This window comes from Dipodomys merriami, unplaced genomic scaffold, assembly GCF_024711535.1.
Source record: "Dipodomys merriami isolate MVZ:Mamm:240054 unplaced genomic scaffold, mDipMer1.0.p SCAF_121, whole genome shotgun sequence".
Taxonomy (NCBI): Eukaryota; Metazoa; Chordata; class Mammalia; order Rodentia; family Heteromyidae; genus Dipodomys; species Dipodomys merriami.
In genome coordinates, this window is record NW_027202505.1 from 291837 (window position 1) to 305633 (window position 13797).

At 41.6% G+C, this 13797-nt stretch overlaps 1 protein-coding gene across 2 annotated transcripts in view; it reads left to right on the plus strand.

Annotated features, from left to right (window-relative positions):
• Positions 1 to 13797, plus strand: part of LOC138823614 (vasculin-like protein 1) — a 72449-nt gene that overhangs the window by 42463 nt on the left and 16189 nt on the right. For both annotated transcript variants that reach the window (XM_070017015.1, XM_070017014.1), the window contains exons 8-9: positions 5764 to 5904; positions 7138 to 7296. In XM_070017015.1, the coding sequence (XP_069873116.1) occupies positions 5764 to 5904; positions 7138 to 7296 (300 nt within the window). The remainder of the gene's footprint in view (positions 1 to 5763; positions 5905 to 7137; positions 7297 to 13797) is intronic.

Sequence of the window (13797 nt, forward strand, 5' to 3'; positions counted from 1 at the left end):
GTTACTCTTCCTAGCCTAAGTGCAATATTTTCCATTTTACTGTCCTTTTTTTCTCTTACCTAGAAAGAAATTTTTCTTCAAGTTTTGGCATTCTTTTTTGTGAATATCTTCCTATCACATACATCTAAACCTCTAAGTAATTCTTACAACTCTAGGATTACATAGTACTATGTGTCTCTTAACAGCTACAATACTTTATTGCAGGTATTTTGTTTCACTGAGTATGATTTTGTTGAGGGTACTCTTCAGATGCTCATATTTGTTTCCATAGCTTCCTTATATAAGTACATAATAATTGCTTGAATGAATTCTAGCCTCTGCAAGGAAATAATTCAAATTTTCTATGTTAGGAGGAAAACCAGTAGTACTAGTTCACTTTCAGCTGTGCACAGCACTTTGAGATATTGCAGTAGAGCACTAGGCTTGAGCAAAAGAGTTCAGGGACAGTACCTAGGCCCGGAGTTCATGCCCCATGATACAAAAAAAAAAAAAAAAGGCTGAAAGCATGGCTCAAGTATTATTATCCTATCCTACCCAGCCAAGCACCAAGCCCTAAGTTCAAACTCCTAGTACTCTTTCCCCTGTCCTTCTCCCCAGAAAGGACTAGAATATAGGTAATAGTAAGACTAGGGGAAATACAAGGGAAATCTATAGGTAGAAGCCATTGAGGATGATTTGAAATAACTTGAAAGACCAGAGGTATGATTTCGTGGTGGAGAGTTTGCCTAGTTTATGCAAGGGCATAGATTCATTATTCAGCATCAATAAAGGATCATGGTCAGTTGGGCCCATGGCACAAAATCAGGAAGGAGCTAGGATATCAATATTCCCATGGACATATCCTGAACTACCTGTTTCCTTCCCTCAACTGTTAAGTCTGTACCCCTTCCCAATAGCACCATGGGCTAGGGACCAAGACTTCAACACATGAACTTTATTTTTTTTTTGGCTTGTACTCAGGGGTTGGGATGCTGTCCCTAAGACTCTTTGTGCTCAAGGCTAGTGCTCTACCACTTGAGCCACAGCACCACTTCCAGGTTTTTCTGAGTACTTTATTGGAGATAAGAGTCTCACACAGACCTTCCTGCTGGGGTGGCTTCAGACTGTCATCCTCAGATCTCAGCCTCCTGAGTAGCTAGGATTATAGACGTGAGTCAGCAGTGCCCCAACATATTAATAACATTTCTGATCTAAGCTTTATCATTTAGGGTATTTATTCATCTTATACAGAAGAGAAAGAATATGAATTCAGGGGACAAGAACAACTATTAAAGATAAACACTAGGGGCTGGGGGTTTAGCCCAGCGGAAGGGCGCCTGCCCAGCGCGCACAAGGCCCTGGGTTCGGTCCTCAGCCCTGGAAAAATAAAAAAATAAATAAATAAGTAAAGATAAACTCTAACAGGGATTTAAGTAGTCAGATTCCACTTTTCTCCTTATCTTGGGCAAGCTTCTTTAGTTTTTGGTCTCAGTTTCTTATATAAAATAGGGGTTTTAAGTTTTATATGAGTAAGTGAGATATTATGAAGTATTTAAAAATGGTATATAGTAAATGTAAATGTTGTATTGTCTCACAAGTTTAGAACTCCATCCTTAAGCATTTTTAGTTTCTCATAAATGTTACTTATTTGAAATGTGTGCATGCATTCTATTAAACTTAGAAAATAAAATGAGTAATAACATTCACAATTTTTAAAAAATGAGTAATACAATTTTATTGTGTGCTCAAGAGTCTTACAAATCTCTTCAGGTGAAGAGGTGGGAAGGATACAATTATGCTGTGTTGCTTAACATTCTGTGAGCCTTTTTGAAGGTGGGAGAGTTAGTTTTGCTAAGCTTTCTTCATCAAAAAAAAAAAAAAGCCGGGCGCCGGTGGCTCACACCTGTAATCAGGAGGCTGAGATCTGAGGATTTCGGTTCAAAGCCAGCCCGGGCAGGAAAGTCCAGGAAACTCTTATCTCCAATAAACCACTAGGAAACTGGAAGTGGTGCTGTAGCTCAAGTGGTAGATCTCTCGCCTTGAGCTGAAGAGCACAGGGACAGCACCCAAGCCCAGAGTTCAGCCCCATGACCGACAAAAAAATAAAAATAAAAAATAAGAGAGATCTTTCACACAGTTGTAAGAAAATAAAATTAAAGTTTTCAAAGTACTTAAAATGCAGGTTCCTTGTACATCCCAATAACTCAGTAAATGGATGTTTAAATACAGTTATGAGTTTATTGTTGTACAAGTATAGTGGATAGGCATTATGTTAGATTTTTGTTTTAATCACTTCATATTGTATGCATTTATGAAAACATCACCTCATATCCCATAAATATAATAAATTGACAATAAAAAATAAAGCTTCCATAACTCTAAAAATGCTAACTTTCCTGAAACTTAAGCACTGGCTGAATGCCTCTGCCTTGCACACTTCTAAGAAGGAAGATCTTGCTGTTCCTTTAAGTTTCTCTGTTCTTCAGCTGTGTCATTTCTTCTCTCTGCCACTCATGAGTCAGGATTTTGAATGACCTGTCTTTCTAGAAATGCTCCAATCACCCTTTATGTCCCCACCTCTAAATGACTTTATGAACTATCTGATCAGTCTATTTTGAGCTTTCTACAATTAGATCTGAATGTCTAGTTTGATTGACATCAGGGATGTTTTAATTTGGTAGTAGAAGGAGCATTTGGTTGGCATTAGAGAATTTAGTAGGAGAAGGTAGCCTGGTGCTACCCAGGCTTAATGTGGGAGTTAGATAGGGAATTCTAATCAGAAGGAAGCTATCACTACCCAAAAAGTAGTCAAAATATGCCATATTTTATTAAAGGTGAGCATTTACATAATGGCTGATAAATGGAAGTGGTAAAGTGATACCATTAATATGGAGGCCTTTATAAAAATTCAGAAGAGCCGGGTGCTGGTGGCTCACGCCTGTAATCCTAGCTACTCAGGAGGCTGAGATCTGAGGATCTCGGTTCAAAGCCAGCCCGGGCAGGAGAGACCGTGAGACTCCTATCTCCAATAAACCACCAGAAAACCGGAAGTGGCGCTGTAGCTCAAGTGGTAGAGCGCTCGCTTTGAGCTGAAGAGCTGAGGGACAGCGCCCAGGCCCAGAGTTCAAGCCCCACGACCGACAAAAAAAAAAAAAAAAAAAAATTCAGAAGAGAAGTAAAGGGTATAAATATGTTTTACAGATTATCTACATAATTGTAACAACTAAAACTTAATAGTTGCTACACACAACTGGTTTTTTTAATGATGTTCAGCTAGGAAAAGATAACAGCAAAGAATGTTGAGCCTAGAAAACTATGATAGGAATTCAGAAGGTAAGAATAGAGCCTAGAAAATAAAGCTTCAAAGATTGTAGGGGGAACGGCTCTCTTTTAGAGAAGTTTGTATGTGTATGGGTTTTTTGTTTTGTTTTATTTTTTGAGAGGTTCATAGGAATTAAGAGTCACAGACTTTCCTGCCCAAGCTGGCTTCGAACTGCAATCCTTCGAACTGCAGATTTCAGCCTCCTGGATTGCTAGGATTACAGGAATGAACCACCAGTGCCTAGTTTTTTGTTCTTTCTAATTCTGGTACTGGAGCTAACAGTCCTAGGGATCACGCTCTCTCACTTGGCTTTTTTTTTTTTTTTTTTTTCCTCCTTATACCTAGTGTTCTACAACTTGAGCCTGGCCTTCACAGCCTTCAGGCTGGCTTTGACTTGTGATTCTGAAGATACATTTTTGAAATTTAGCCTTTGAATATAATATGAAGAGAAGATGTTTGGTTAATTATAAAAAAGCTGTTTTACAAAAATGGGTATGGAAGCAATAAATGAAGGAAACTAAATATTAGCAGTCATGATCACATGAAAGAGAACTAATAGTGATTACTTAGAAAAGTTTGAAGCTGGGCACTGTTGGCTTACATCTGTAATCCTACCTACTCAGGAGGCTTAGATTTGAGGATCGAGGTTCAAAGCCAGCCCAGGCAAGAAAGTCAATAAACCACCCAGAAAACCGGAAGTGGAGCTGTGGCTCAAGTGGTAGAACACTGGCCTTGAGCTGAAGAGCTCAGGAACAGTACCCAGGCCCAGAGTTTAAGCCCCACAACTGTCAAAAAGAAAAAGTGACAGTAAAAGGATGCTGATAAATGATTGTAGGAGGGGCTGGGAAGGTGACTCAGTGGTAGAGCGCTTGCCTTGCATGCATGAGGCCCTGGGTTCGATTCCTCAGCACCACATAAGCAAAAAGAAAAAAGCCGGAAGTGGCGCTGTGGCTCAAGTGGTAGAGTGCTAGCCTTGAGCTGAAGAGCTGAGGGACAGGCCCCATGACCGGACCCCCCACCCCCAAAAAAAAAAAGATTGTGCGAAAGCAGATCTTGGCTTTTAGCCTTGATAATGTTAGTGTGGCAATATGTTAAGGTGGTTTAATAGATAAAATACTTATTAGGAGATTAAAGATGTGAGGGGAAATAAACTGACAATAAACAGGATAAGCATATGAAGAATATAGGAAAGAAAAGTACGTTTAAAAAGAAACTATGGTTGATAGGGAGTTTAGTTCATTTTAGTGGGTTTTACATAATCCTTAAAAGCATGGGGCATCATTTTCTCCAGAGGAAGCCAACTAAACAATGTTTAAGTGTCTGAGGATTAAGACTTAAGTTGGAATAAAATTGAGCAGAGAAGTAAGTATCCCTTTGTACAAGGTGCTACTGGAGCAAAAGCCCAGGTTTCTGTACTTTGTGATGACAGTGCTTCTGATAATACTCAAATCATCGTTGATAGTTAACCTAAGCATCTTTTGATTTTGTTTTGAAAAACAATCCTCGTTCTAGTTGGGTCACTGTCTCTCTTACCTGCTTGTCCATTCTTTTTGGAGGCATTGTGGGCCAGAACAAAAGCAATAACATTACTACATTTGATCGGTTTAACAGTTAAACAACATGGCATGCATCTAGTACACAACAGATAATTTAGTAAAGTTTATTCTCTTCTTAATCTCTACTTAATAACCCTCATCCTAGAAGGTAACCATGGAAAGGAATTCTTTTCACTCAGACCCTTCCTTTTTCCTGTAGGTCTCATGGTTCTAATTGTTTCATTCTGGAAAATTAAGTAGAAGTTTCCCACTTGCTTCAGTCCCACTCCATTGACCTGCCTCGTCTTCCTTGGTCTCCTCAGACAGTATGATTGACACAAATAATGGAATATTCCAGCTATACAGTATTGCCATCATAGTTGGGGCCATGGCCACACCCCACAAAACTGAGCAAAAGAAGGGCCTCAGGACTAAAACCAGCATTGTCCAGATATTGCAGTGTCTACCTTGGCATGGAAGTAGCCTATTGCCTTCAATATTCTTAGAAAACAGCATGTTTCTGATCTGCTTTGTGGATGTTAACAATCACACTATAAAAGGAAACATTTTGGGGTTTAATGCTTCAGATCCTATGTGCTTCAGATCCTATGTGCAATTAAATACTTTGAGAAATAGCACTGTAAAGAAAGCTGTTGAACATTGATCACCCCAGCACTTCTCAGACTGAACTGGAGCTCTCTTTTTGAGAAATACCTTTTAACCTCCCATGGCCCTTTTTCCCCGTCTGCCTTTATCCTTCAAGTGCCTAATCTCAGAATGAGGTTGTGTACCTCCCATACATGTTGAGACAGGTAAGCTCTGGGAACTTATATTCCCATATAACATTTCCCTCTGATTTATTATTTTACAAGCTGAGTTTCTGTTTGTGTGCTTTATTTGTCTGAATTATTCTTTATTCCCATATAGCCCAATGCATGGAAAGCTAACAGAATGGAACATAAATCCGGATCCTTTTCCTCTAGCCGGGAGTCTGCTTTTACCAATCCAATCTCTGTTACCAAACCAGTGGTATTGCCTGGTGGCACAGTTCTAAGCTCTCCTAAAGAGGTGAGTGAGGATAATTTAGAGCTCCCTTTTCTAAAGCCACTATTTCAATCCAGGTGTGGTAGTGAATGCCTCTAATCCCAGTCCTTCAGTGGTAAAGTCAGGAGGATTGCAAATTTGAGGCCACTATGGGCTATATAGTGACACCCTCAAAAGTTGCCCTTTCCCTATTATTTATACTAGTATGGGCAATCTGACATGTAGTAATACTCTGGGCCTGGGCACTGTCCCTCAGCTCTTCAGCTCAGCACTCTTTACCACTTGAGCCACAGAACCACTTCTGGCTTTTTCTGCTTATGTGGTGCTGAGGAATCGAACCCAGGGCTTCATGCATGTTAGGCAAGCACTCTACCAATAAGCCACAGTCCCAGCCCTGCTGTTTCTTTTTTTTTTTTTGGGGGGGGGGTCAGCCATGGGGCTTGAACTCTAGGCTTGGGCACTGTCCTTGCTCTCTTCAGCTCAAGGCGAGCACTCTACCACTTGAGCCACAGCACCACTTCTGGTTTTCTGTTGGTTGGTTTATTGGAGATAAGAGTCTCACAGACTTTCCTGCCTTGGCTGGCTTTGAACCGTGATCCTCAGATCTCAGCCTCCTGAGTAGCTAGGATTATAGGCATAAGCCACCGACGCCCGGCCTGCCATTTCTTTTATAACCATTAACTGAGAGTTACTTCTTTACTGATTGATATTTCCCATTAGTATCAAAAATAGGGCAGTACCTGAGTGGGGTAAAAACTCTTAATAGACTAAGGATTGTCTGCATTAGAATGGAATTCTGCTGGTACCAGTAGAAAGGTTATAGCAGTATATTTTGTAAGGCAGAAGTTTTAACCATAAAGACTGCAAAATTGATATCTTTTTTAAATAGGTTGTTTATATTTGATAAAAATTATAAATAAGCTGGATGCCTGTGGTTCATGCCTGTAATCCTAGCTACTCAGGAGGCTGAGGATTGAGGTTCCAAACCAGCCCAAGTAGAAATGTCCCCATGAGACTCTTATCTCCGATTAACTACTCAGAAAGCCGGAAGTGGCACTATGGTTCAAATTGGCAGAGTGCTAGCCTTGAGTAAAAGAGCTCAGAGACTGCCCAGGCCCTGAGTTCAAGACCCACAACCAAAAAAAAAATAATGATAAATAGGCTACTAGATTCTGGAGATGAGTGTCATGTGGAAGTGACCCAGAAAACCCAGTTCTTACCATTTGCTATCAGGAGCAATTTGTGGTATTTTCCCAGAGTCCCTCCAGCACTACCCCACCAATGGAGATGAGTACCACTCGTCTGACCAGGTTGACCCGTCGAACCACCGACAGGAAGAGTGAGTTCCTGAAGACTCTGAAGGATGACCGGAATGGAGACTTCTCAGAGAACAGAGACTGTGACAAGCTGGAGGACGTAAGTACATAGGTGTTTCTGGTGGTGTAATGTATTTTCCTTGGTTAAATATGTGTATTTTTTGGTCTTTGTTTCTATACTAAACTTTATTGTCCCAGTCCCTCCTCTAGGCACTATTCTGTGGCTTCTGTTGATCTTTTTCTTATGAGAAACAGAAATGGCAAGATTTTGAAATGTTCATTTTATCTGTAGGAGAGTCAGCTTGCTATATAGTCCATTATGATAAGGTGGGTTTAATTCATTGTTCATCAGAAATTCAGATTAGGTGGGTGTATTTTTTTGGGGGGTGGGGAGAGGCGTTTTTGGGGCTTGAACTCAGGTCCTGGGCTCTGTCCGTGAGCTTCTCAGGCTCAAGGCTATTGTTCTCTCACTTGGGCCACAGTGCCACTTGAAGCTCTTTCTGAGTAGTTTTATTGGAAATAAGAGTCTCACAGACTTTCCTGCCTCAGATGTCTTCAAACTGTGATTCTCAGATCTTAGCCTCGTGAGTAGTTATGATTTAGCCTTTTTTGGGGGGTGGGGGAGGAGGGAGGTGAGAAATATGGGGTTTGAACTCAGGGCCCAGGTGCTATCCCTAAGCTGTTTGGCATAAAGTTAGTACTCTACCACTCTGAGCCATAGCTCCACAGGGTGTCTTTTAAATGACCATTCAATCACCTATCAAAGGACATCGTGATTGCTTCTGAGTTTTAGCAGTTAGGAATAAAGCTGATTACAAACACAGCTGTGCACAAGATTTTATGTAGGCACTAGTTGTCAGCCAGGTAAATATGAAAGAACTACCAAATTCTCCTCCAATGGGTGCCACTTTGTGACCCTACCAGTAGTAAATGAAACTTACCATTGTTTCATGTTCTCTCTAGCATTTGATGATATCAGTGTTCTGAATTGTGGCCCTTTTAATAGGAATTGTACGAGGCACTGAGGTTGTGACTGGGCATCTGGATTCTTGCCCAGACTTTGAAGGAGTTCCCCCACCCCAGTCTGTGTACGCCAGCATACACAACCTCACAGTGCACAAATCCTTAGACAGGGTCATGTGAGCTGGTGCCTCTGACATCTCCCTCTTTTTTGTTTTCTAAGTGGAGGACAGCAAATACGAGATTCTTTTCTGAAAGGGATATTTAGCTATTTTGGAGTGGAGACAGCAGTATCCTGCAAAGAACACAAACATCATAAGACCCAATACAGTCAATCCCTTAAAAGCACTGTGAATAAAACCCTTTCACAAGGTATGAGGGTCTAGTTAATCTAATACAGATGCTGTTCCTTCAGCTAACCTTCGTATCCCACCCCAGGGAGCTGTGCTAAGAAAGTCTCAGTGACTTCTTGTTACAGCTGATGTGTGTCCCAAGACAAATTATCCTGCAATTCCTGTAGATGGTACTGAAGTTCCTGCCAAGTGATTTTAGTAGCATTGAAGTGGGCGGGGGTAACACAGCTTTGTTGAGCTCCACTCACATTTTTTTGGGGGGGGGGGTCGGTAGTGGGGCTTGAACTCTGAGCCTGGGCGCTGTCCCTCAGCTCTTCAGCTCAAGGCTAGCGCTCTACCATTTGAGCCACAGTGCCACTTGTGGCTTTTTTTTCTTTTTGCTTATGTGATGCTGAGGAATCAAACCCAGGGCCTCATGCATGCAAGGCATGCACTCTATCACTGAGCCACCTTCCCAGCCCTCCACTCACATTTAAAGGTGAGATGTTTTTGTAGATCAATTATCTAGTCTCCCATCCACTGGACCATGTGTTGTACGTTGTTTATGCAGGACTCAATGTCCTGTTCAATATTTATCTGATTAATCCACAACTGAAGGGAATCCTGGGGCCACTTATCTACAAAGTTGTTGGTTTGCAGGGTGGTATGCAGAGCCACTCCAGCAATCGCAGCAACAACAATCAGTCCAACGACTGTGGCTATAATTATGCCCAGAAACCTCTTAGTTCTTTTCAGTAGTCCCTAGAAGATTCCTGTCAGTGGGGCTCATTTGCGAAGGTTGGGTGAGGACCCTAAGCAAGATCCTAATATCAAGAGAAATTAAGAAGATATATTGAAAATAATAGAACTATTTAAAAAGGTAAAAAGTTAGCCGTGCATCAGTGGCTCACACCTAGAATCCTAGCTACTCAAGAGGCTGAGATCTGAGGGTTACTGTTCAAAGAGCCAGCCTGGGCAGGAAAGTCTGTGAGACTCTCTATCTCCAATAAACCACCAGAAAACCGGAAGTGGCCCTGTGGCTCAAATGCTACTCACTAGCCTTGAGCTGAATTGCTGAGGGACAGTGCCCAGGCCAAGTTCAAGACCACAACCAAAAAAAAAAAGTGAAAAGTTGACAATCAAAACAATCTAAGCTATGCAAAGTTTCATTCATTGCCTGTAAAAAAGAAGAGTGATTCCTATAAAATGTATAGTTTGCCTCATGGGCTCTAATAAAAAGACCAATCCAATTTTAAGCTGTATAAAATGGGGCAGCAGCCTGGCACCAGTGGCTCACGCTTGTAATCCTAGCTACTCAGGAGGCTGAGATCTGAGGATCGCAGTTCAAAATCCAGCCCAGGCAAGAAAGTCTGTGAGAATCTCATCTCCAATAAACCACTAGAAAACCAGAAGTGGCTCTATAGCTCAAGTGGTAGAGCCCTCTCCTTGAGCTTAAGAGCTGAGGGACAACGCCCAGGCCCAGAGTTCAGCCTCACTACCCACAAATAAAAGAGGGGGGGCAGCAAGTTTCCATAAATACCATTGTTCAGGGCCCAAATGTCCCTTAAAATTTATTCCTGGCCTAGGAGGTGCAAGGCCTCCATCAAGCCAGATATGCAAACAAGTGGGTTCTACATGATTTATAATTCCATTGTATAAATGCCATTGAACAGAAGAATTACTAGTCCACCAATCACCAACAAGTTTTTCAGAACATGAAACATCCCTGGGAGCCCCCAATTATTATGCTGTATAATTTTTCCTTTAGGGCTGTGGCACTGAGACCGCTGAATAGGAATGTAAACCCAATTCCAATATTTAATGCCCTGGCATATAGGGTTGGCTGGTCACCCAGTCTCATTTGTATAAGAATGATTCTGAACAATATAAACTAAGGAAAGTGTATTGAATTGCCCCATATAGTCAATAGACATATAATCAGGCAAAATGTATACCCACACTTACCTTCCTATTGGTAAACAAAGGATGCCCCCAAACACATTGGTAGAGACTCAAATCCTAAGGATATGTTATAGATTGTTCCTTCCTCAGCTGGATGAGTAGGACCTGCAGGGTCCCAGGGTAGAGGAAAAAACACACTGTCATTAGTATGACAGGCTCTAGCCAATCTACTAATCTTAACAATGGTGGGTGAGGGACATAGGCCTAATACTTATATTCACTACTCACCACAGAAATACAGGCAAGCCAAAAACAGATGTTCAGATGTTCTAGGGCTTTTAGTACTGACCAAAATGCCTTCTCCCTTCTCTGACAATGCCTTAGTCTGACCCCATGTTGGCAGCATCTGGCTGGTTTTCTTGCAGTAAGGACGCATAGCATCGTTGGGTCTTCACATTTAGGCCTGCAAAGCGATGTGTTAATTCTTCTTCCTCAGGTTTAGGTTGTACTGTTGTCATCCTTCTGGGGTCAGATGAACCAAAGAGGAACCCATACATTGCTGGTGGATCCATCTGGAATGATAGAAGCATACCCTTTCCCACTATGAGTCATTAGTCCTGGTTTCCATTGATCAAATTATTCTTTTTTTTTTTTTTTTTTTTCCTTTCTTTTTATTGGTTGGTCATAGGGCTTGAACTCTGGGCCTGGGTGCTATCCCTCAGCTCTTCAGCTCAAGGTGAGTGCTCTCCCACTTGAGCCACAGCACTACTTCTGGCTTTTTCCGCTTATGTGGTACTGAGGAATCAAACCCAGGGCCTCATGCATGCAAGGCAAGCACTCTACCACTGAGCCACCTTTCTAGCCCTCCATTGGTCAAATTCTTTAAACCGTATAGGAGTATGATACTGAGATGAAGATGGAAAGGTAAAATGCTTTTCAGCACTAGTGTAAGGATCACCTTGAGGTAGATTTAAAAAATTTACAGTAGGGGCTGGGAAAGTGGCTCAGTGGTAGAGTGCTTGCCTTGCATGCATGAGGCCCTGGGTTCGATTCCTCAGCACCACATAAGCAGAAAAAGCTGGAAGTGGCGCTGTGGCTCAAGTGGTAGAGCACTATCCTTGAGCTGAAGAGCTGAGGGACAGTGCCCAGGCCCAGAGTTAAGGCCCGACGACCAGCAAAAAAAAAAAAAAAAAAATTTACAGTAAATAAGGTTAAGGCAAGAAGTTTCCCTTGGAGTTCCCCCTTTTTTGTTTTTTAATAATTGAAGCTTATGTATTTTATGGGCTTGTTCCACGATGACCTGGCCCTGAGGATTATATGGAATGTCAGTAATATGTTTAATTTGCCATTCCCTGCAGAATGCAGCAGAGCACTTCTTACTTGTATAAGAGGGACCATTATCCGTTTTTATGGCATGAGTAAGGCCCCTAACAGGAAAAGTAAGTGTAAGGGCAGTAATGGTTGCTTGGGCTGATTCTGAGGCATGGGCACTGCTCACATAAAGGATGAAAAGGTATCTACAACATGTAAATAAAGTTGTTTGGAAAATCAGGTAGTATGAGTAAGGTCCATATGCCACAAAGTGTTACTGGAATCTCCTTGTGGGTTTGCACTGGCTGAGTGAGAAGTATAATGTAATGGAGCGTCTTGAACAATGGGGTGGGTGTGGTGAAGGGGAATGTGGTATTGGCATGTATGTGTTTGTATGCAATAGGTCATGTTCCTGCCTGGGGAAAGAAAAGGAGCAAACAGTTTATCAGCAGCAGCAGTCCCTTCTGTTTAATGGTCCAGGAAATTGAGAATGAGCATGAATATGTGTTAAAAACAGTGGGGATTGTCTATTTTGAAGAAGGTGTTGTAATTGAGTTAGTAAGGGTAACTTATCAGGGTGGTGAGAGGAGAGAGAGGCTATTTCAATGGCTAGAAAAGATTAGGGACATAAAATGAATCTGCCACAACATTTATGGGGTCTGGATGTTTTTGTAATGAAGTTACCATTGTCACTAACTCCACTTGTTGCTCTGAGGTGAACTGAGTATGTATGGTTTCATAAATGTCAGGTCTATGAATAACACCACACCCAGTGGAAGAGCCATCTATAAAATAGGTGGGTATATCGCTTCTTGGCCTTTTGGCTAAGATCAAATGTAAAATAGGTGAGTGCCTGAGGGATAGGGTGAGACTGCACAATCTTATTAACAACAAATGATGTTTTTAATTTTTAAAAAAAGTCTCAATGCCATGAGCCTGTGGCTCACGCCTGTAATCCTAGCTACTCAGGAGGCTGAGATCTGAGGATCACAGTTCAAAGCCAGCCCGGGCAGGAAACTCCATGAGACTCCTCTCCAATAAACTACTAGAAAACCTTAGAGATCCTGTGGCTCAAGCAGTAGAGCACTTGCCTTGAGCTGAAGAGAGCAAGGAAAGCACTCAGGCCCAGAGTTCAAGCCCCACAACTGACAAAAAAAAAAAAAGTACCAGGGCTGGGAAGATTGCTCAGTGGTAGGGTGCTTGTGTAGCATGCATGAAGCCCTGGGTTTGATTCCTCAGTACCACATAAACAGAAAAAGCCAGAAGTGGTGCTGTGGTTCAAGTGGTAGAGTTGCTAGCCCTGAGCAAAAGAAGCTCAGGGACAGTGCCTAGGGGCGAGTTCAAGGCCCAGGACTGGCAAACAAATTTTAAAAAAATTAAAAAGCCCTATAGCTTTGGTAGGTGGGGGGTGGATGATGATTACCAATAATTCCATAGTATTCTGCTAACACACTGCTGCAAGGAGGAACACAAGGTAAAAGTATGTATCCTCAAATTGTTGATTTGTTAATGGTAAAATAATTCTATCAGGGTCAAATCCATACACCCCTTCCCTTAGTTATCATAGCAGCAATCTGATGTACATATGAGGATTCCACCTTTATGACCTTTATGATGTAAGTAAATCCATTTTAAAGGGTGGGAATTTTGGGTTAAAATGCCAGTGGGATCAATTGAAGTGGGAGTAATTAACAATACTAATGGCAAAGAAAGGTCACAGCAAACAGCAAAGGCCTCCTGTAATCTCTGTTCAAAATTTTGAAGCTCACTTTTGGCTAATGAGGACAGTTGTTAAGGGCTATTCAAAGCAAGGTCTTTCTTTAGGCTTTTGAACAAATTGGCAAGTTTATAATTGGAAATCCCAATGAAGGGTGAAGCCAATTAACATTGCCCAACAACTTCTGGTAATCGTTCAAGGTCTGTAAATAATTCTGTTTTACAGAAGTGTTTTGGGGATGTATGGTCGTCCAATCAACTACATGACCTACATACATTACAGAGTCAGTAGTTTGAATTTCTCAGGGGCTGTTATTAACCTGTGGGTCTTTAGCTGCTGCTGTAAATGAAAATAACTTTGGAATACTTCTGTGATGAAG